The sequence below is a fragment of the Hyaena hyaena genome, unplaced genomic scaffold (assembly GCF_003009895.1).
Source record: "Hyaena hyaena isolate Hyena2069 unplaced genomic scaffold, ASM300989v1 scaffold_88, whole genome shotgun sequence".
Classification (NCBI taxonomy): domain Eukaryota; kingdom Metazoa; phylum Chordata; class Mammalia; order Carnivora; family Hyaenidae; genus Hyaena; species Hyaena hyaena.
In genome coordinates this window covers 1,752,406-1,776,573 of record NW_024080720.1, presented here as the reverse complement: position 1 = coordinate 1,776,573, position 24,168 = coordinate 1,752,406, and the positions used below count along the sequence as shown (strand labels likewise).

Below are 24,168 nucleotides of genomic sequence, written 5' to 3'. Positions count from 1 at the left end.
CTGTGACCTGTGAACCAATAGGTAGACCCCTGTTGCCCCAAGCCCTGAGGCCTGGTGGGGATGTGATCAGCAGTGGCCTAAGAAGATTTGACCCTTGAATGTTCTAACCAGAGGGTGCAGACTGTTGGCCTGTTGCCAGATCTGACTTATGGATATTGTTTGTTTGATCACATCATTTAAAAAATTTTGGGTTAGTTGTCAGCATTTAAAAACCAGTTTTAACATAATGGAGATTTCTGATTTTTTTTTTAATGTTTGTTTATTTATTTATTTATTTATTTATTTAAAAATTTTTTATTTCTAGGAGAGAGAGAGAGAGAGACAGCGTGAGCAGGGGAGGGTCAGAGAGAGAAGGAGTCACAGACTCTGAAACAGGCTCCAGGCTCTGAGCTGGCAGTCAGCACAGAGCCCGACGCGGGGCTCGAACCCACGAACCGCGAGATCATGACCCAAGCGAAAGTTGGCCGCTTAACCAAGCCACCCAGGCGCCCCTAATGTTTGTTTATTTTTGAGAGAGAGAGGGACAGAGAGAGACAGAATCCAAAGCAGGCTCCAGGCTCTGAGCTGTCAGCACAGAGCCCAACGTAGTGATCGAACCCACAAGTCTAGAGACCATGACCTGAGTCGATGTCAGATGCTTAACTGACTGAGCCGCTCAGGTGCCCCAGTTGAGATTTCTAACATCACCTAAAAACTGGACACTCTAGAAGCACAGGGTTCACTCCCTGGAGCTGGCAGCTGAAGCCCCAGGAGTCTGGCCAAATGTTCTCTTGTGTCCTGTTCTCCCACTGCTGTGCATGGTAGTAGGTCTGCTATTAGGCCGAGGTAAAAAAGCAATCCAGAATTTCTTTTCCGTAAAACCACTCATCATGGATGTACATTCCGAAAAGGGAGGCTGCTCGTTACCCACTTGCCTGACGCCCGGCCTAGGGAGTGTGCTCAAGGTGCCCCTGACACTTGCAGTTCTCAGTGTGGTGGCCCACATGTCCAGCACATCCAGACCCTCTGAAAGCGGTCTTTAATCTGGGCAGATCTGGGGCCTCCCAGGGATAATCTTTTCATGGGCTCTGATCTGGACTTTTATTTTGGGGGGATGAAATTTGATGTTCTAGATGCTAACTGTATCCCCTATCATCTTTGGTGGTTTGGTGTACCAGAAAATACTAGGTACAAGGTTATTCTGTTGCACCTGAGGCAAGTGAAAGGTGGAATATTTCACTTTCTCATAAACCTTTCTTATGATGGAATGCCTAGATACCCTGGTGATGATAGGCACTTTTAGAGAAAGTTAAAAATTAACTAGAGCTGAGATGTTTTTAATCCTTGGATTTGTCCTGACATTATAGTTTGGTGTTGAAGGACTCAGCCCCTGGAGTTTGAGGCCCAGCATAAAATTACTTGAAATTAAAGGATTATTAAATACAGGTATGATGGTCATTCAGGCGTATCTCTGAGAAGCCAAATGGATTAATCTTCATCTGCCTTTCATGTGATCAGAGAGATAACTTCTAGTATCAAAGTAGTTTTCTTTGCCTTGTAAATAGCAGACATCTAATAAATACTAAGTAATAAATTTTGGTTTTTAAATTTAAATATAATCTTTTAATCCCCTTTATCTATTTCACCTGTCCCTCTACCCATCTCCCCTGGCAATCACCAGTTTGTTCTCTGTATTTAAGACTCTGTTTATTTGTCTCTTTTTTTCTTTGTTTGTTTTTTTTTAATTCCACATGAGTGAAATCATGTGGTATCTTTCTAACTGACTTATCTCACTTAGCATAATACCCACTAGATCCATCCATGTCATTGCAGATGACAAGATTTTTCATTCTTTTTTATGGCTAATAGTCCATTGTGTATGTATACGCGTATATGTATATGCATATGTAAATGTATATATATACCAAATACACTTTATTCATTTATGGATGGGCATTTGGATTGCTTCCATGTCTTGGGTATTGTAAATAATGTTGCAGTAAACATGGGGGTGAGTATATCTTTTGAATTAGTATTTTTGTCTCTGGATAAATAGCTAGTAGTGAAATTACTGGAGCATATAGTGATTCCATGTTTAATTTTTTGAGGAAGCTCCATATTGTTTTGTACATTGGCTTCACCAGTTGCATTCCCACCAATAGTACAGGAGGGTTCCTTTTTCTCCACATCCTTGCCAATACTTATTCTTATATATTTTTTAAATTTATTTTTTTAACATTTACTTACCTTTGAGAGACAGAGAGACACAGCATGAACAGGGGAGGGGCAGAGAGAGAGAAAGGGAGACATAGAATGCGAAGCAGGCTCCAGGCTCTGAGCTGTCAGCACAGAGCCCGATGCAGAACTCAAACCCACGAGCTGTGAGATCATGACCTGAGCCAAAGTCAGCCGCTTAACAGACTGAGCCCCACAGGCGACCCTTATTCTTATATGTTTGATTGTAGCCATTCTGACAAGTGTGAGGTGATACTTCATTGTGGTTTTGATTTGCATTTCCCTGATGAGTGATGGTGAGCATCTTCTCATGTGTCTGTTGACCATTTGTCTGTCTTCTTTGGAAAAAATGTCTATTCAGTTCTCTGCTCATTTTTTAATTGAATTATTTGGGTTTTTGGTGTTGAGTTGTATATGTTCTTTATATACTTTGGATATTAACCCCTTTTTGGATATATCCTTTGCGAGTATCTTCTCCCATTTAGTAGTTTGCCTTTTTGTTTTGTTGATGGTTTCCTTCACAAAAACAAAAACTTTGTATTTTGGTGGTGTGGTCCCAATAGTTTAATTTCACTTTGGTTTCTCTTGCCTGAGGAGACATGTTTAGAAAACTGTTTTCATGACCGATGTCAAACAAATTACTGCCTGTATTTTCTCCCAGAAGTTTTATGATTTCAGGTCTCATATTTAAGCTTTCATTTTGAGTTTTATGTTTTGTGTGGTGTAAGAAAGTGGTCCAACTGATGGTCCAGTTTTTCCAACACCATTTGTTGAAGAGGTTTATTTATTTTTTCTCCTTTGTCTATTCTTGCCTCCTTTGTTGTAGATTAATTAACCCTATATGAGTGGGTTTATTTCTGAGCTTTCTGTTCTGTTCCATTGAACTTTGTGTCTGTTTTTGTGCCGGCACCATACTGTTTTGATTACCACAGCTTTGTAGTCTATCTTGAAATCTGGTATTGTGATGCCTCCAGCTTTGTTCATATCTCTCAAGGTTGCTTTGGCTATTTGGGTCTTTTGTGGTTCCATACAGATTTTAAGATTATTTGTTGGAGTTCTATGAAAAATGCTGGTGGTATTTTGATAGGGATTTCATCAAATCTATAGATTGCTTCAGGTGGTGCAGACATTTTAACATAACAATGTTGGTTCTTCCAGTCCATGAGCATGGAACATCTTTCCGGTTGTATCACCTTCAATTTCTTTCATCAGTGTTTTACAGTTTTCAAAGTACAGGTCTTTAATCTCTTTGGTCAAGTTTATTCCTAAGTGTTTTATTATTTTTGGTAATTATTTTTGGTTGTAAATAAATTTATTTTCTTAATTTTTCTTTCTGCTTCTTCATTATCAGTGTAAAAAATGTAACAAATTTCTGTACATTGATTTTGTATCCTTTGACTTTACTGAATTCATTCATCAGTTCTAGCAGTTTTTTGGTGGACTCTTTAGGGTTTTCTCTATATTGTATCATCTGCAAATAGTGAAAGTTTTACTTCTTCCTTACCAATTTGGATGCCTTCTGTTTCTTTTTGTTGCCTAATTGCTGAGGCCAGGACTTAAGTAGTATGTTGAATAACAGTGGTGAGAGCGGACATTCTTGTCTTCTTCCTGACCTTAGTTAAGGGAAAAGCTCCCCTCCATTTTTCACCTTTGAGGGTATTAGTTGTGGGTTTTCATAGATGGCCTTCATTATGTAGAGGTTATATTCCCTCTAAACCTGCTTTGTTGAGAGTTTTTATCATGAATGGATGTTATACTTTGTCAGATGATTTTTCTGCATCTTATGATCACATGACTTTTTTAAATGTTTATTTTGAGAGGCAGAGAGTATGAGTAGGGGCAGGGCAAAGAGAGAGGGAGAGAGAATCCCAAGCAGGTTCCCTACTGTGAGCATAGAGCCTGATGTGGGGCTCCATCTCATGAACTGCAAGATTAAGACCTGAACCAAAATCAAGAGTCAGATGCTTAACTGACTGAGCCATTCAGGCGCTCCTGATAGCGTGATTTTTATCCTTTCTCTTGTTGATGTGATATATCACACTGACTGATTTGCAAATATTGAATCACTACTGCATCCTGGGAATAAATCCCATTGGATTGTTGTGACTGATTTGTTAAATGTATTGTTGATTTTTAAATTTTATTTTCTCTTTTAAAGTTTTTAAAAATTTATTTAAGTAAGTAAGCTCGACACCTCATATGGGGCTCGAACTCACGATCCCGAGATCAAGAGTTACATGCTTTTACCACTGAGCCAGCCAGGTGCCCCCCTCGTTTTTAAATTTTAGATATGAAGTGTTTCCAACCCGCTTTCTTAAGGACAAAGTCCCAGAGCTCCTCAGTATTTTGGAAATGTAAGATCATTTGAGAACTGTAGACAGAAGTATGATTCAAAGCAGAGAGGCCTATGACTTGAGGGCATTAGAAGCACACTTTTACCTTCTCCATGAATTACTAATTAGTGAAACACGTCAGGTAGACTGTCAAATGGTTAACCACTTTCCAGAACCCAGCACCACCAAAGGAGTGGATAGTTAGAATTTTTATGAATGAGACAATGTTTGTCCTATGTCAACATTCCAGATACTTGAACTTGAAGTGCTTTTTGTTTTGTTTAGGATAATAGCCACCTGTGGCGAGCTCCTGCGGCAATGTGGGGACTTCGAGCAGCAGCTAGCAAACAGGTAGGCGAGGGCTGTGGGCGAGTCCCCAGGTTCTTGGCTTGGGAAGAACCGGATAGAACGCACAGCACAGCACTCACAACATATGGTCAAATCTGGAAGCCACACAGCTTGAGGACTGTCTGTACCTAGATATAAGGTGTCATTATTGTCATCATTAAACATTTACTGAGCACCTAAAAAGGGCAAGGCTCTGAGCTGTCTGTCAATGGTCACAAAGTTTTGGTTAGATGTAGAAGTTTCAGCCCAAATGAGGAGACAGTACGTGTTGTCTCCAAATTATAATTGGGCTGGGTTCCCACTGCTTGTTTATAAGTTAATTATTGGGACTCACAATAAATTTCTCCATAGAAACAGCATTATAGGTGGCAGTGAAGTCACCTGGGGCAGCCCGTAGAATCGGGATTAATCCAGCCAGCCTTCCGGGTTCTGCAGCAGAATTCTGTGCTGCCGAGGGTGGTGAGGGTGGTGTGGGCCGCTGGAGGGTTTCTGGGGTCAGCCCTCGCAAACGTGTCTCTCCCCTCGCCCCAACCCCTTTCTCTATTCTGATACCTGCCAGGGTTTTCCATTGCCCTGCAGTGGCCTCGTTCAGATGAGTTTTCCCCTCAGAGGGCTCCAGCCTCCCAAATTTCCTTCCTTCTTTCTTCTAGCTAAATCTCCCATTTAGCCAAATCAGCCACTGGGACAGCTGATTTCTGTGTTCTCCAGGAGCTAGGGGAAGAAGTCTGTTTCGTACAGTTGTGTGAGGCCCCAGCAGCAGCCCCATCACCTCTTTCTGGGGTAATTCCGTATTGTCCTAAAGCAGTCTGGGTGGGAGGGAATCTCTGGCCGTGGTCCACTGTGAAATGAAAGCTGGTGGGGGAGGGGAGCGGTTGGTGTGGGGTGTACACAACAACACACCCACCCTGTGGGAAGTAGAGTGAATTTCTGAAGAACAGGGTCAGTACTCTGTCAGCTGTTTGTTTTGTTTTGTTTTGTAGCCACTTCCTGTCTTCTTTCATTTCTGAGCCCACCCACGGTCTCCCACAGTCCTTTTCATTCTGGGCAGGTGTCCTGTGGCCGGCTAGGAGGGGCAATTGTTTGTAACTCCCAAATGGCCCAGCACAGAAATGATGTGAGTTCCTGGAATGGATAAACGCCGGGCACCCCAGGCATGTAGTGGACTGTGTGTAGATAATGTAAATGCAGTAACCATTAACCCTCTGCACACACTCGTGCCAATGTGCACGCATGCACACACAATGGGGAAGCCTGTGGTGGAGGGCGAGTGGGTCTGGGTTTCCAGAGGGCTCCTAGGAAGAGCTGAATATGTAACATTTATGTATTTAGAAGAAAGGCATGTAGCTTATTATTTTATTAATTTCAGTAGTGAGTATTGCGAAAATTAAAACAGTTCACAAGTATGCAAAATAAAAATGAAAACTCTATTCACACTAAAAATCCTCTCTAGAAGAAACATTATTAACATTTCCCCCTGCCTATAATATTTACTGAGCTCTGACATTGGGGACTTTACCTGAAGTTAAGTCATTAATCCTCTCAGTGGGCCAAAGAGGTAGGTACTGTTCTTATCCCCGTTTTTACAGACGAAGAGACATTGAGGCATGAGTCTGGCACAGGTAATAACTTAAGTAAAAATGAATTATCTGTGGAAATAGTTGTGTCTGAGGTCATGGAACCATGGGGCCGTGATTTGAACCTGGATGTCAGCTCAGCTGTCTGGAGTGTGTCACCTTCACATGGTCTTTCTCACAAATTAGCGTTTCTCCTTGAACTTGGGCTTTTCTGCATCTGTATAGCAGACACCTTTCCATATCAGGATACATAGGTTTTCCTTAATCTTTTAATGAAAGTGAATATTACATTCTAGAAGGAAAAGAAGAATCTGGTTAGGAAACTGAATGGGGACATGGTAGATAAAGGATGAGCCTCTCTCTCGACCTGCATTTTGCAGCACAGAGAAGCTGAAAGGCTGGACTGAGCTTTGGCAGTGAGATGATAACAGACTGGGCAGATCCAAGGGAGCCTCTCTGAGAGGCGATGTCATTCTAAAAGCACTGAGCCTGGGAAGGGAAAATCGCGACAGTCGCCATCTGTGTTCCCATCAGGGAGGCCGCTCGCGTGGCAGCTGCCTATAAAGCTTATCTTATCTGCTGTCAGTCTCACCTGGGGAGGCCAGCCTCCACTGGCCCAAGGACCACTCCTCCCCGCCACGCACTGGGTGGCAGAGGCAGTAGCTCGAAACACGCCAGATGACTTCAGCGACAAGAGTGGCATTGGCTTTTGGGCTCTTAAGATCCCCTCCTTGCAGAAAGGGATCATTTTGTGATTTATGGACTGAGTGCCACTGGAAGGCTGTCTCTTGCGCTGGGCAGGTTGGGTGAGATAACGGAGATTGCTACGCCCCCTCTGCATGTTGACGGCAACCCCCCACTTAATCTTTGGCACAGGGGTGTTTTCACTGGGATGAGGTCTTAGTTCAGTGGGAAGTCCTGTTTGGGGGGATCCCATGTAAATGTACAGGTTTCCATGGCTTGTGAAGAAGTGGGTAACAGCTTTTCATGAAAGGAAATGAGTTGAGGAAGCAGATGAAGTAAACGTTCATCTCTCCCTCCTTTGTGCATATTGACTGCATTCCCCTGGCACGTCGGTGGAGGCTGGACTCCCCCATTAATCTCTGAGCTCCCTGAGGGTGAGGCCTGTTTAATGCTCTGACGTTCCCAAGACTGACTTATAGCCGATTCCAATGATGAGAAGACATTTCTTCATGAGTGAAGAAATCAAGTGTTCATTTTAGTAAGGTTTAGTTCATAGCACTAGCAAACACATGTCCTAGGAAGTCAGAGTCTGATGATTAAATGATTTAATGGTGTCTAGATGAAGAGGAGGCTGGGGAGGAAAAGATACCATTCATTCCTTGGGGTTGGAACTGTATTTATTCTGACTTTTTTTTTTTTTTTTAAAGATTTGATTCTTACTGTAGAGCTCACTATGGTGACATTTTAAACTGCGATCTTTAATACTTAAACATTCCTGACATATCTGGTTTTCTTCGGTTCCCCCAGCCGACAGTGGAGACACGTATGGCTGTGACCCTGCCAAGGGGAGCTGATTCCCCAGAGGGCAGCTCTTGACTTCCTGCTTGCCAAACCCAGCGTCCCCTGCCATGGGCCAGGCCCCGTGCTCGGTGCTAGGAATTCAGGGGGGAAAACCCCTATTTTGTCCCCACAGATAGTGAAGACTTGGAAGTAAGGGTGCCAGGAACAGGCCACAGTTTGGCAGACAAAAGACCCAGCCGAAATTACCTGTAGTTCAAGCACCAGGGGAAACTGTTAACTTTTTAGTGGCAGCGGCGGGCGGCTGCTTGTGTGGCATTGGTTCCCAAGGAAGGGCCTGTCCCTGCCATTTGCTTACAAGTACACACATTCCTTGACAGGCTCCTTGGACTTGTTTTCTAATTGTTTATTTTTTTAAAAAATGTTTAGTTCTTAGTATGTGCATGCACAGGAGAGGGGCAGAGAGAGAGAGAGAGAGAGAAAGAGAGAGAGAATCCCAAGCAGGCTCCATTCTGTCAGCGTAGAGCCTGATGGTGGACTCGAACCACAAACTGTGAGATCATGACCTGAGCTGAAATCAAGAGTCAGAGGCTTAACCAAGTCACCCAAGCCCCTGGACTTGTTTTTGGTTTGGTTTGGTTTTGCTTTGTTTTGTTTTAAAGCACATGCAGCCTAAGAGCTGCTGAGTCCGTGGCAGTTCTCGTTCATGAGAAACTATGGTGCAGGAGGAGTCAGGGAGTTAGCTGCACTTGGGATGTAATGCAGTGTCTCTCCCCCTGGTGGCATGTGCTCACGCAGTGCTGTGCACATTCAGACGTGTAGAACGGACAGTAGAGCTGGGCTCAGGGGAAACAGCGGAGGATTGGCAGCACCCATCAGGGAAGGCCGTCCTCGAGGAGACAGAAGATAGAGATTTAAGCCCTAGAGACTGGCCCTTGTTCCTTCTCAGCAATGGAAAGCGCCTGCTTCTCTCAGCAGATCTCTGTGTGGCACCTAAGCCACAGAAGTGTACAGGACCAGTGAAGACAAACGCCACTCCGGCCCAGCCGTGTGACAGTGCGTCCTGTGGCTGGAAGCGTGCTTCGAGCTGCTGCCACCGCTGTCCTGGGACCGGCTCTCCCTCCCCTGTGTCTAGTGCTGCTATGGCCGAGGCACTGGTGGCTCCCTGTAGCTTTGTCCAAACAGTGATGGTCACAGAGCGAGAAAGGGCTGCACAGAACACATATGGTATTCCAGACTGTAGTAGACTGAGCGCTGCCCCTTGTAGGCCGTGTGCCACATGAGGAAGGTGGCATATTCCAGTGGTCTGAGTGTTAAATAGGAAATGAAACCACCCAGTGTCTCGTGTGCACCTGACATGCAGCTCAGTCCTCAGCAACGAAGAATGTCTTCCTTTCCTTATAAAACGGACCCGAGATCCATCTGCCACAAAAGTGTATCCTGGGATTTTAGTAAGGAGCAAGCTGAATGCCCCAAGGAGAAAGTTCCCCACAGGTAGCTCAGGGCATAATGGTCATCACTTTTATTTCAGGATCCTGTCCACAGCTGGCAAGTATCTCTCCGACTCCTACAGCCCTCGGAACCTGGCCGGTTTTCAGGACAGCATCTTGACAGACAGGAAGAGCTCTGCCAGGAACCCATGGCAAGAGTATAATTACCTCCAGAAAGATAACCCTGCTGAATATGCCAGTTTAATGGAAATACTTTATACCCTCAAGGTATGAGACCAGATGGATGGCATTCTTGCAAATGGAAGCTTTTCTCTCGTCACCCTTTCCCTGATCCAGGCTTTCTGGCTCTGTGGGGTGGTCGCGGTCTGCGGGGTGCCCCATGGCCACTTCTCTGTCTCACTTACGTCAAGTTTTATGGAGCTAATAAACAAAACTGGGTCAGAACCAGTGGATACATAGGTGTAGGAGTTGGGTAAGTGGAGCTCTATTACTGACAAAAGGCAAGTGGGAGAGCGTGGCTTCAGATGGGTTTGCTGTAGTCAGACTTTCATGGGGACGGGCGGGACAGGTAGCCCCTGGCTCCAGTGCAGGGACGGTCCCCTGTTAATGGCAGAGAGGGGACCAGAGTGTGTCCTGCCCGCTGGTGGGCAGGAGCCACAGAGGAGGCCCCCGGCCCTTCCATGAGGGAAGTCAAGCCTCTTCCCCAGGGGAGGGGCGAGGGGTACAGAAAAGCCAGGAGCACCTCCAGGGCAAGTTCTCCTCATGGCAGCAGGAGGACCCAGGGGAACGTGTTCCCTTTGGGCTGTCCTTTAGTTAAGCTCTTACTTCATCTTCCACAATGCTGCCCTTGACTCTGAACTTTGGGCTCCTTAGGGCCCAGGGACAGAAGAACTTCTCAGCAAATGGAATGAGCCGCACAGCAACTTTCAAATGGCCCCAGGATCCTAGGCAGGCTGCGACATCACTTCCAGAACCATCTCCCCATCCCCTGTTCAGATTCAAATAGACACCGCTGTTTCCAAATGCAACCTCAGAGTGTTCTGCCAGGACTTGAGCTCTGGGGATGACTGCACAGCGACCCTCTGGACACGTCTGAGGCTTCCTTGTTGCCTCACACGGTCTCAAAGCTGCACTTTGGCACAGCAGCTGGCTGCATGTGAGCTTGACAAACACTTCTTAAAACACTTGTCCTGGCTCATTCATCCATGCTTCCGTGATTAGGTGAAGGCAGTTCTGTTTATCTTTATTGCTGATCTGATATGGTTTGTTGTAATCGGTTCATTTATAATAACAAAACCAGGGTTACATTTTCCATCTCTGTATTTTCTCAGGCGGTTTGGAATTCCTTGGGACTTGTACAGGCTGTGCGTGCTCTGCTGTACAGCCAGGCGTAACTGAGCTGACCTCGCTGGGAACCAGGCTTCTGGTTCTCACTCTTGTCAATACCTGACACTTAACCATTTTCTCCCTCTGCCTCTATCCCCGAGGGACACTCATTGGTTAATTTTTCCTACATCAGCTTGTGTTAGCTCACAAGAATCAGAATTACCTGGAGAAGTGAGTTTAAAACGTTGCTTCCTGGGCCACACCCCTGCTGGACTCCATAGCCCTGAGGTGGAGCCTGCACCCCTGTAATCCAGCATGTTCCGAAGCGGGTGCCGGGGCACGACTGGGCTTGGGGCACAGCCCGGCTGTATGGATCTGCCCCTCGCTGTTTTCCTCTCAGTGGCTTTTCAGAATGTTGAACTAGCTAAAAGCTTGGTTAGAGCCAGGCCCTAATAGCCTTTTGTGTTTCCTTGTCTTAGGAGAAAGGGTCGAGTAACCATAACCTGCTGTCTGCGTCTCGCATGGCCCTGACTCGACTTAACCAGCAGGCCCACCAGCTGGCTTTCGATTCCGTTTTCCTGCGCATCAAACACCAGCTGCTGCTCGTTTCCAAGATGGACGTGAGTTTCCCACTGACGGCAGACACCCCCCCTGGGTGCTGCCTCCTTCCCAAGCATTTTTGAGTGTGGGCACCGCCCCACCTCCCCCACCCCCCTGGGAGCTTTAGGAGGAACCGCTCTCCTGGCTGCAAAAGGCCCACCATACAGACTCACTGTTCCCTTGCCCAACTCGCTGCTTAGCAAGAATTTCTTATCTTAATTGGAGTCACTATGATGCTTGCTTTCCAGACTGCTTCTTGGGATTATTATTATTGCTTGATTAACTTGTGCCATTTGGAGCAGCATAGCTGTGCCCTGTCGGGGAGAAGGCAGGGAGAGCCTGTGCCCTTGGGTAGGCTGGGGCAGGTCACAGCAGCTCTTCATCCCCCAAGATTGCGGTCTTTCTAGGGGCGTTGGTTCTGGAACTTCACCCAGGAGAGGGCCTCCCCAGATCTGATCTGGTGATTTTGCCAGAGTTTTGGGGGCTCTGCTCTTTTCTGCCCTCAACGCTTTTTCTTTTTGGCTGTTCCCAGAGCGCCTCCCTTCCCTGGCCTTGCCCCCTCTGTTTTACTTGTCCGGACTCCCTTCAAGGGATCACCAATCCGTCACAGCTTCCCCACTGGCTCTGAGTCCCTCGGGCCCGTGTCATCACTGCCACCTGGATTTCTAGAACAGCGCCTTCGCCAGCCTTTCTCAGTGATGGCTCCAGGGTGTATGGATTCAGCTTTGTTTTGTTTTCAAAGATAGCATTTTGAGAAAGGTCCAGTTATGGACCTTGAATAACCAAGAGATCTTTCAGGAAGCAGCAAGAACTGGGAGGGTGTGATTACACGTTCCTTACTTCCTGCCACCCCCCAGAAAGCCTATGAGACCAGGGCTCAAGAGCCGCTCGCTTCTTCGCTGTCTGACCTGGGATAAGTCGCTGGGTCTCAGAACCCCCATCCGTGAAAAAAGGGGTTGGACCACATGATCTCAGAGTTCTGAAATTCCCTGATTTTTCATCCTTTATGACTTTTCCATGCCAAACGCCAAGGGACCCCCCCGGTCAGATTCCGTGTTTCTGTTGTGGGTGGGGAGGTAGAACTGGAGGAGAGGCCTGTCACAGCGCAGTGGGAGTGAGGTCTGCGGCCGGTCCTTCTGGATCGCGTGGCTTCTGTGAGAGTCTCCTGTCCTCGTCCAATGGGCCCGAGCTGATTCTGACCATGTAGATCTGTGAGGATTTGTATTATGATAGAATTTAGCCAGCAGCGGCCACAGAGTACATGTGTAATAAGTGTTGGCTTTCTTCTCTGTGATTCTCATTTTTTTAGTAGGAATGACAGTTTTTTAAAGTAAAAATGGCACATGCTCATTTTCAGAAATTCAGGCAGTATAGGAAAGTACAACGAAAAAAGCGATAAATCCCTTCAAAATCCCATGAGGTAGAAAGCACTGGGAGGGTGTGGTGTTCATCAACCCAGACTCCTCCTGCTGCCCCAAGTTGGAGGCTGGGCAGTCACCAGTGGATAGATGGGTCCGTAGAAGAGATCCACTGTCCTGCACGTGCTGCTCTTTCAAGCCAGAATGTATATAGTGTGACATTAATTTGAATGTGACTAGAAAAGGAAGATAAACTAAGTGAAACCAAAGGAATTGTGGGGCCTGAGATAATCGGTTCTTCCCCACAAAAGATGTCAGCACCCAGAAGATCTCTCTAAAGTTGCTGAGAAAAGATTATGAAAACCATCAAGAGCCTGGGGTCATTGTTTTTGGTTAGTCACGTTTGCCTCTCAGGTAGCTGCTGATACTGACTGTGCTGCTCTGAAAGAGGAGGGGTTTAGCATTCTTCATCCTTCCCACCCCCCTCCCCAGCCTCCAGATCTCGCTGCTTTTATTATTTTTCTTTTCTTTTCTTTTTTTCTTTTTTTTCTTTTCTCTTTTCTTTTCTTTTCTTTCTTTCTTTCTTTCTTTCTTTCTTTCGCTCTTTCTTTTTCCTTTCCTTCCTTTCCTTTCCTTTCCTTTCCTTTCCTTTCCTTTCCTTTCCTTTCCTTTTCTTCTTTTCTTTTCTTTTCTTTTCTTTTCTTTTCTTTTCTTTTCTTTTCTTTTCTTTTCTTTTCTTATTAAAAAAATTGGGGGCAGGGGGTGCCTGAGTGGTCCAGTCAGTTAAGCGTCCGACTTTAGCTCAGGTCATGATGTCACGGTCATGGGTACGAGCCCCACGTCGGGCTCTGTGCTGACAGCCCAGAGCCTGGAGCTGCTTCACATTCTATGCCTCCCTCTCTCTCTGCCCCTTCCCCTGCTTACACTCTGTCTCTCCCTCTCTTAAAAATAAATAAACATTTAAAAAGTTTTAAAAAATGTTTATTTATTTTGAGTGGGGGTGGGGGCGGAAAGAGAGGGAGGGAGAGAGAATCCCAAGCAGGCTTAGTACTGTCAGTGCAGAGCCAGATGTGGGCTTGCACTCACCAACTGTGAGATCATGACCTGAGCCGAAACCAAGACTTGGATGCTTAACGACTGAGCCACCCAGGTGCCCCCATCTTTTTTTTTTTTTTTTTTTTTTTAAATAATCTCTGTACCCAGCATGGGGCTTGAACTTATAACCCTGAGATCAAGAGTTGCATAGTCCACTGACTGAGCCAGCCAGGGACCCCTATTTTTATTTCCTTAGAGCTCAAAATCTTTTTTTTTTTAACTTCATCTAGTAATTGTACTGTTGGTAGTAATATCAGTATAGCTATTTTGAAACTATTTCATGGTTAATGTGGGATAAAACAAGCAATTCATGTTAATGTTAAGAACCAGGATCTTTTTGGGATGCTTGGGTGCCTCAGTCAGTTAAGCGTACGACTTCAGTTCAGGTCGTGATCTCACAGTTCATGGGTTCAAGCCCTGTGTGGGGCTCTGTGCTGACAGCTAGCTCAGAGCCTGGAGCCTGTCTTCAGATTCTGTATCTCCCTCTCTCTCTGACCCTCCCCTGCTCATGCTGTCTCTCTCTCAAAACTAAAAATAAAACATTAAAAAAAATTTTTTTTTAAAACAACCAGGATTTTTTTTTTAACCTCTTTTTTATTCCAGTACAATTAACATACAGTGTTACGTGTCAGGTATACAGTATAACAATTCACCAGTTCTGTACATGACTCCGAGCTCATAGCAGTAAGTGTGCTCTTGATCCCTTTCACCTGGGTCACTCATGCCCCCACCCCTAATCCTACAATCTTGACCTTCTGTTCTGGAAGCTCCATTCTTCCCTCTGCTCTTTTCCCCTACTTCTGTATTCCAGAGCCCATACTACCGTAGGGCCCCCGGTTGCTTGAATCTCACCTGCTGCCGCAGCACCCCCGGGTGCTGGGACGGAGGCGGGCGGCTCAGGCAGGCCGCTGGGAGGTTAGGAGGAACTGCTCTCTGAGAGCTGCCAGCAGGAAAGCACACAACACAAAGGCAAACACTGCGGCCTTAAGGATTTGAAAATGAAACCCTAGTCATTCAGTGTTTGTTTTTAATGTTTGCCGGTAAATTGTATTACCCTTTTACCTTTCAAGAATATAAACCAACACTGTATTCCATTTCCAAATAGGCTGTTGACGTTTGCCCACATTATCTGGTGACAGATGGATAGAAAAAGCCCGTTTGAAGGAAATTTTAAGTAAATTTTGAACAATTAAAAAATAACCTACAGCATTTCCCTGTCGCTCTAACTTGCTAAGTACCTCCCCAGTTCGGTCCACTTGCCCTTCTTGAAAACCACTCCGGCTCTTCTGCCCTCTGCCCTCTGCCCGCCCGCTCTCCTCACACCTCCTCAGGGAACCTTCTGGGGCCTTTAGCCCGCAGTGTGGGTCCCTTGGGTGCCCTTTCCCCACAGCTCAGCCCTCGCTCCATCCCCCCTCCCAGCCCCCTGCCTGCCTGGCCTTCATGTCTCTGCCCTCTCGCCTCTGCTCTTTGCCAATAATCTCACCACCATGTTGCATTGTTCCTTCTTTTTATTTTTTATTTATTTATTTATTTTATTTCTAGGAGAGAGAGAGAAAGACAGCGTGAGCAGGGGAGGGTCAGAGAGAGAGGGAGTCACAGACTGAAACAGGCTTCAGGCTCTGAGCTGGCAGTCAGCACAGAGCCCGATGCGGGGCTCGAACCCACGAACCGCGAGATCATGACCTAAGCAAAAGTCGGACGCTTAACCGACTAAGCCACCCAGGCGCCCCTGTTCCTTCTTTTTAAAGATGTCTCCTGTCTGTTTCCATGGCCTCTGGCCCCGGTGGGTTTCTCCTCGTCTCTCAGCTGTTCCTTGAGCTTTTGATCTGTCTCCCTACCCTCAGTCCTCCTGAGGTGCTGCATTAATCTTCACAAAGCACCACTCTGACCATGTGCCCCCCACTCAGACCCTTGCCTGGCTCCCCAGACCCAGTGTAAGAGTCTCTTAAGAAACGTTTTATTAGGGAAGTGTTCACACATGTGCCAGAGTGGGGAGAGGAGTCTGCTGAACCCCATGTCCTCATCACCCCAGTCCAGCATGGTTGTGTCCTGGCCATCGCTCCTACATAGGCTTTGTGAAGTGGGGCAACTATGACAATAGTCACAGTGGCATAATCACCCCTAACTCAGAAATGATTCCTTAATGTCAGTAATCAGTGTTCAAATTTCCAGTTGTCATAAAGGTCATAATTTCACTGTTTGAATCAGGACCCGGGTTCATTCTGCACAATGGGATTGCTTGGTGTGTCTTTTATGAACTACAGATCACCCTTCCGGGCCCTCCCCCTCCCTCTGTCCCTCTCCTTCTCTCTTCTCTCTCACTCATACTGTTGCAATTTATTTGTTGAAAATAAAGCCCTTTCTTAGCCCACAGTTCAGGGCCACACCTTCTTCTTCCAGTCTTCCCTCTGTGCACCTCAGGCATCCCGGCTCCTTCCACAATCAGCTGGAGCCCTTGCTCCTTGGAGCTCTTACTGTAGCAAACCTTTCATCTGCCCCTGAGAACTCCCAAGTGGAAGCCTGAGCGTGTGCGCATTGGCGGCGGGGGGCCGATGGGGATTATAGCGTGGGAGCATATCGGGGGTCTTGGTTTCCCAAGGAGGTTCTGGAGAGTGAGGACCAAGTCTCACACATCTTTGTCTCCTCTTTGCCAAGCAGGACACAAGGCTCTGTGCTTCATGGGCCCTCAGTACATGTAGGTGATCAGAGTGTGTCTTCTCAGTGGGGTGGGAGCTAACTGAAGGAAAGCAGGCTATTTTGAAACAGAAGAGGATTCTCAAGCAAGAGCAAGGAGCTTGGAAAACTAGGGCCGGGGGTGGGGAAGAAAAAGAACTGGTCTCAAGCAAAGAAAATGAGCCGATGCTAGGGGACGTGAGGAGGGCGGCGGAGGCTCAGCCTGGGCCGGGAGCCCAGGGGTGGACGTGGTCATTACATTCCCGGAACGCTGCTTAAAGGATCAAGCAACCAGATCGGGCATCAGGTGGCTGCAGAGAGCAACTCCACCATGACCCGGGAGCCGCTCCAGGAGCGCAGCCAGAGAGGGCCTTGTTTTCAGGCTGGCTTTGGGGTGACTCAGGCTGGAATGAAGAAACTAGATGTCTGTGTGAAGGCGTGCCAGGTTCTGTATGAACTGCGTAACCACGTGCGTGCTGGTTACATGTCTGGCTCTGGAGAGAACACTGGGGAGGCTCACTCAGTGACACCAGAGACATTCCCACTTTAAATGTCGAGAGAAGAGCATCTCCCCCAATGACCCAGGAGTCACAAAGTGGACAGAAAGGCAGCTGGTGGGGTTTGGAGGTTCTTCCCATCCCTTTCCCTCTGAGCTCTGAATCAGTTGAGAAATAGGTCCAGAGGGCAGCTGGGAATAAAAGCAGTTAAGTAGTGTCAGTAAGTGTGGTTTGGATACTCCTGCAGCCGGAGAGGGCTTCCCAAGATAGGGATTTACATGTGGTCTCTGTGGAGGGTGTGGGGCTGAAGACCCCGGGGTTAGTGAGGCCACCTACACCCAGCAGCTGTCACGCTGTAGTGCCTACCCAGTGGAAGCACTCAGACCCCAGGCTACCCAGCTCTTTACAGTCTGAGTGGGAGCAACAACTGGGATCGGTTCCCACCAAATAGTTCTATTGAGAAGATAGGAGCTCCTGTTTTATAGATCTGTAGGAGTGCACAGAGAGAGAGAGAGAGAGGATTATTCTCTCTGGCAGGTTTCAAGGTGATGATTTACAATTTTTTGACGTTTATTCTTTTTATTTATTTTTATTTTTTTAATGTTTATTTTTGAGAGAAGGAGGGGCAGAGAGAAAGGGAGAAACAGAATCCGAAGCAGGCTTCAGGCTCTAAGCTGTCAGCACACAGCCTGATGCAGGGCTCAAACCCATAAACCATGAGATCATGACCTGAGCTGAAGTCGGACACTTAACTGACTGAGCCACCCAGGCTCCGCACACTTATTTATTCTTGAGAGAGAAAGAGGTACAGAGTGTGAGAATAGGAGGGACAGAGAGAGAGGGGGACACAGAATCTGACGCAGGCTCCAGGCTCTGAGCTGTCAGCACAGAGCCCGATGCGGAGCTTGAACCCACGAACCATGGGATCATGACCTGAGCCAAAGTCAGACACTCAACCAACTGAGCCACCCAGGCGCCCCTCAAGGTGATGATTTAAAGAGAAGTCTTTGGTCTGTAGAATAGTGATGATTCCCAAGGCCATCCCCAAGCAAAGACACTTACAGGAATGCTGCATTCTTCAAGTACTTTCCAGCATGTGGTGCTTTCCCGTGCCACCTGGCTTCTGTGACCTTGACCACTGTCTGTCCTTCCTCCCCTAGGGCTGGAACACAGCAGGCATTGGCGAGACCCTGACCGATGACCTGCCCACCTTCAGCCTCACCCCTCTCGAGTACATCAGCAATGTAAGAGCTCTGTGCGCTTTTCTCTGCGGGCAGTTAGAGCATTGCAGACCATGCCTTGTCTTTTGATTCTGGCCTTCTGGGAAAGTAGGCATTACCACATCCGTGCTGTCTGAACCTATGCTTTTGAGTAGTTTCCATCCATACCCAGGACTTTAAGGAAAGGCAGCTGATTTCCTTATTAAATCAACTGATGAAAAACAAACTGATTTCAAAACCAAAACACGTTCGTGCCCCTCCTCCATCTCTCCCGATGTGAGGCATGACCAGTACCTAAGGGTATCTATCACAGTGTGAGTACACACAGGAAATTCTGACTTGGGAGGACAGGAAGCAGGTGACCAGATTCTTCTCTGTGACTTCTCAGGGGAACAATGTGCATGTCGTTCTGAATTCAAGCTCAGCAATGTTTTAGTGAGCACCTACTGTGCACCGGCCCGTGTGTGGAGTGCTTCCATGTGGAATTTCACAGCAGGAAATAAATCTCTTAAGAATAGTTATAGAGGCTTAATACTGAAAAAGAACAGAATAGACCCTACAGGGGAGCAGAGCAGTTCAGGGTCCTTTCCTCCTCCTCCTCCATTCACCCCTGGGAATTGACAGTCACCCAGACATCTGCACGTGGCCCTTTTTTTCCTTCTTTGCTGCAGTCTAGCTCGGTTGCTCTTAGAGGTCAGTGTGCATGACAAATACCGTGTAGAGGTAATATACTCCAGCCATGGTTACCTCACACTAAGGGAGACGTCTGGGATCCCCAAGGGTGAATCTGAGACAAGCAATCTCTGCCTAATGCTGTCACTTTAGAACCCATGGCTGTGTCAGTTATGACTCTTTTGTAAGAGATACAGAGGAATTTTAACAGTGACTGTTGTACGCTTAGAAATGTGTGGTGATCCCACTGGCAGTACCGAGGAGGATGGCATCGTTCTCTCTGTGAGTTGGGAGCAGTGTCCAGTTCAGGCTGGCAGTCACTTTCCTCCTGTTTTCCAGGCCATTACCCGATAACCTGCACTGATGAAACTATTCAGATGTGGGCAGCTTTTGACAACCAATGGCAATAACCTTATTTTTAGAGTTGAGTCAGTATGCATTACAGTCTAAATTGATTCAGGAAATGATGTTGCTGGAAGGGACTTGAGAGGTTATTGAATGATATTAAGGAACCCGAGGAAACAGATGTGGAGGAGTAAGAGAGGGCCTTTTTCCACCTGCCGTGACCCCCCGAGTTACGGAGCATACTTGGGGGCTGGTGACCTGAACTCCAGAAATGAACACTTATCGAACCCACATTGTGTGCAAGCTCAGTGCTAGGCTTTTATCGATGTCGTGAGTTAGCGCGTGGACTAGGCAGAATTTTATCTTGACGACAACAGTGTGAGCTGGTTGGCAGTAGTGTTTCACAGGCGAGCAGCAAAGCTGTAAAGAAGAGAGAAGGGCAAGGAAGCCATTTATCCAGTGGCCGCTCTGTTTGGACGCCAGGTGCTTTATGCATGTATCACACAATATTAATTTCACCCTTGGCACATCCCTTTGGAGTAAGTATGAGGTCATCATGTCAGAGATGATGACACCAGGAAGGTCACACAGTGGTAGAGCCAGAACTCAAGCCCAAGTCCATCTGACCACAAAGCTAGCTCTTCATTTTTCCTGAGTCACTGAGCCTACCCAAACAGGATCTCAAGAAGTATTTACTGTATACGTGAGAACGGTAGGAAAATATCCTTGGGCGCGATGGTAAGCATCCCTTTCCTTCCGCACTGATTTCCAAAAGACGAATGTTGACAAAACTCCCAAGAAAAACTTGGAGCTGTGGGATCTGTCCAGGGACCACAGCAATCCCCACCATCTAAGCCAACTTGTTGAAGTTTAGGATGTCAGATTGTTGAAATTTGGCACCTAAGCGACACTGTGCCTCGCTGGCGAATGCCCCTCCCACAGGGAGCCACACGAGCATTATGCAGGGCGAAATAGGAGAAATGCTTTGAAAAATGAAAAACAATGTAGATGCCAGGTATAGTGATCCTGACGCTTCATTTCAAGTACAGCTGGTTGTGTGGATTTAGCCAGAAGGTCATGGCTACAGGTGAGAAGTATACCAAACACAGGAGCATTCCCTGGGCCCTTTGCACATAGTCAGGATTCAGGAAGTACGTACTGCATGGAATCAGAAGGGAGAAATCCCACAGCACCCTTCTCTTCCCCCCACCTTGGGGAACAATGATGAATTCACATGGTGATGGTTGTTACTAGTGAGGAAAGTGGCCCACTTGTCTAGTTTGATGAGAGACTGTACTAAGTAGATGAAAGGAAGACAGGCTGACCTCGTTTATTTTACCATCTGCGTACCTCCTTAAAGGGAGAACAAACTATTTTGTTAACGTGGTGGACCATAGGATGTTAAGACTTATTACAGCCAGCCCACATTCAGTGTTTGGAAATGTGTGGAATCTCTAGCTGGGTTGGGAGATTTTGGGGGTCTGCCACCATGTTGGTGTGTGTGAGGCCAGAGGGGAAAATCTTGGGTAATCCCTGGATTTTCAGTTTGCAGAATCAGCATCAACTATAAATTTAAATATATGGGATAAATATAGAACCCCCCAAGAGCAATAACAGACTCAAAACCATTTAAGAAAAAAACAATATGTTGGTGTAACCTGAAAATTAACCTCATTTTGAAACAAAACCAGATACTTAACCTTAAAACACAAAACAGGTATGAGTTTTAATGGAAATTGGTGTCTGACATCTACCCCTGATGAAGTCTTGTGTGTCTGACAAACACAGGACAAACACTGTATTATTTCTGGGCTCCTCCCAAATGTCTTGTAATCCTGTCTTTTGTGATTCCCCACCAGTCAAGAAGGTGGTGTCGATCTTTATTTTCTAGAGTTTGTATTATGCAAACGACAATTTTCCCTCCAGGTTAATTTATAAGTAACTTTTTTTCCCAACAAAATTCCCTTCTTCTTTTAGTTAGATCATTTCTAAGAGAAAGACCCACAGCCAAGTCCAGAAGACAGGATTTGAACTCATGCTTGGCCATGCACTTGCTGACCTTAGCATCTTACTGGTTTTGTATCTATGAATAGTAATAACACATATTTACACAAGTAGTTGTTGGTATCCATTACCTTATTTGAGGTAGAGATTGCATTGAATGCATTCCAAAAATAGTGAAGCCATTAGTGTGAGGATGAGTCTGTCCTATGCATGCAAGTTCCCATTCATTTTTTCTTAAGGCACTGTCATAGCAGTGTTACCGCACACTGGAAGGATCAGGCTGCCTTCACACGAATGTATCGCAGAAGTAATTACCTGTCTGTGTCAGTGTGGGCTGAAAGTGCTTTCGTCTGTTTCAGATTGGGCAGTATATCATGTCCCTTCCCCTGAATCTCGAGCCTTTTGTGACTCAGCAGGACTCAGCCTTGGAGCTGGCGCTGCACGCTGGGAAGCTGCCCTTTCCTCCCGAGCAAGGTGAGAGGGGGCCATGGGAAAGCCGGGAGGGGCTCGCTGTGGCCGCAGTCCCCTCCCCACCCCCCCCATCACGCGCCTCTCTCCAGACTGCCTCAGAGAGAGCTGCGCCCCCCTGAGGGACTTCTGCAGGACACAGTGGATCAGGGACGGGGTGTCCTGACTCTCACCATGTGCGAGTGTCCTTGGAAGAGGGGCTCCGCCCGGGCCCCTCAGCCCGGGAAGCAGTGGCACGAGGGCCCCGGGCCGGGGCAGCGTCACACCTATTCCTGCAGGTGGAAGCGAGCTCTCCAAGGGTCCCACCCGGTTAGTGGGAGCCCCCTCTGTGGGCCGCGTGCCAGGTACAGTGGCGCCCAGAGCACTTTTGCTCGTGAGGACAAACATAAACTCTTGACCATAGAGGTGATGTTTCCTGTCCAGATGCCTCTGGCCATAGCTTTTTCCCAACCCCCCAGGGCTCCTGGATCTCTAAACTGACAAGGTAAAATTACAGTAAATTAAAATTTTTCCTTTTTCTCATGATCTGGGCCTGGCAAGTTTGAACGGGGACCATATACTTTCTGGTCAACAATCACCTTATTCCTAATATTGGATATTATAGGCCTCCTTCATAGGGTTGGACAAACAGAAAGATCACGTGGTTTATAAAAGATTCAGCAGCTTAAGAAGGTACCACAGTGAGAATGAAATCACATCAAAAGGTTAAAAAAGGGATGCTAGGGGCCCCCAGCTGTCTCAGTCGGAAGAGCATACGACTCTTGGTCATGGGGTTGTGAGTTCAAGCCCCATACTGGGTGTAGAGATTACTTAAAAATAAAATCCTTAAAAATAAATAAATGGATGCTAAAGGCATCCATGTAAATACAAAAAAAAAAAAAAAGAAAAGAAAGCAAGACAGCTCTATTACTACTGGATGAAACTGAATCAGGTCAAAAGATAATGGGACTGAAGTGACTCATGCTGATAAAATGCAGATCTACAGCGGGCCTATAATAGTCAGGTACACTTATATGTCAAATAACACAGCACTGAAATATGTGAAGAAGAAACTATCAGACATATAATGAGAATTTTTTTTTTTTTGCTAAATAATCCAGGCATACTCTATTACACTTGATGAGCATGTGAAATCTAAGTTGTAATTAAAGCTGAATTATTGCTTTTGCTTTTAAATGTAAAATAAAAATTAATTCTGTGTTTAGTTATACATTACATTTTATTGGTTACATTGTCCGTGTGACAAAGTTTTTATTATTAACAAGTTATATCAACTATTAAAATGGAAATTAGAAGTATGGAAAATTCAACAAAACTAAATATGGAAATTACAAAAAGGAAACTGATTTATTGGTACATTTTATGCCAACTTAGTTAACATATCCCATTAAACTGTTTGGTGTAATAATCCTAAAATTTTATAATTTTGAGAGGCAAAACCACCTGAGTATTGAGAACATCAATTCTTGCCTCTTTTAGGCGTCTGGCACATCAGAAAGGAAAATCACTGAGGATAAGAGAAGCCACACTTGATTGAATCAGTGTCTCAGGCTTTTTAGCGCACAGAGAATACTGTGAAAATGATACAACTAAAATCTCTGCAAGTTTCACAGGGTCACACACATTAACGGAACTCATACAATTTTTGGAAAAAAGAACAATTGTATATAAATTTCACCTTTCACACGTGAGCCCTGCCGAGCTACACGTAAGCGATGTAAGCTTCAGGAGTGGTGAAGGGAGGGTTCTTTGAAATGAAAGCCAGAAACTAAAGGAAATTGAAGGATGAATGACACCCGGGAAAAAAGAGCAACAGGTATGAGAAGTGATGGGTTATATATTTTTTAATATCCTCATTTTATAAAAGTGCCCACAAATCAGTAAGAAAAAGATGACACCCCACAGAAAAATAAGTCAAGAACATGGAAGCATTCAAATAACCTAAAAACAAAGGAAGAGATATGTAACTTTAATAATCCTCAAATGGCTGCCAAATAAAGTGGCATATGCGAGTTTATAATCTTTCACATTGACTATATAGGAAATATGTACATATATATGTTTGTATATATATTATTGTCAAGTTCAGAGAAGAGCAGCTTAAATTATATAGTTTGGATTTTTGGAGGGCTGTTTGGCGGAAGATCAAAAGCCTTAGAGATGTAGGGATGCCTGGGTGGCTCAGTCAGTTGAGCGTCTAACTCTTGATTTTGACTCAGGTCGTGATCTCATAGTCGTAGGATCAACCCCCACAGCAGACTCTGTGCTGGGCTTGGAGTTTGCTTTGGATTTTCTCTCTCTCTCTCTCTCTCTCTCTCTCTCTCTCTCTCTCTCTCCCCCTCCCCCCCCCCCCCCCCCCCCCCCCCCCCCCCCCCCCCCCTCTCTCCTCTCTCTCCTCTATCCTCTCTCTCTCTCCCCTCCACACACACACACACACAAAGTCTTAGAGATATACATATGTTTTAGATCAGGAANTCTTGATTTTGACTCAGGTCGTGATCTCATAGT

General features: G+C 46.1%; 1 protein-coding gene across 2 annotated transcripts in view; it reads left to right on the top strand.

The window, feature by feature from the left end:
- COG7 (component of oligomeric golgi complex 7) overlaps positions 1 to 24,168 on the top strand; it is an 88,703-nt gene that overhangs the window by 51,103 nt on the left and 13,432 nt on the right. For both annotated transcript variants that reach the window (XR_005528768.1, XM_039234382.1), the window contains exons 11-15: positions 4,833 to 4,898; positions 9,483 to 9,669; positions 11,208 to 11,348; positions 18,112 to 18,195; positions 21,552 to 21,666. Coding sequence is in view for 1 of the 2 variants with exons in the window: in XM_039234382.1 (XP_039090313.1) it covers positions 4,833 to 4,898; positions 9,483 to 9,669; positions 11,208 to 11,348; positions 18,112 to 18,195; positions 21,552 to 21,666 (593 nt within the window). In the remaining variant the exon portion in view is untranslated. The remainder of the gene's footprint in view (positions 1 to 4,832; positions 4,899 to 9,482; positions 9,670 to 11,207; positions 11,349 to 18,111; positions 18,196 to 21,551; positions 21,667 to 24,168) is intronic.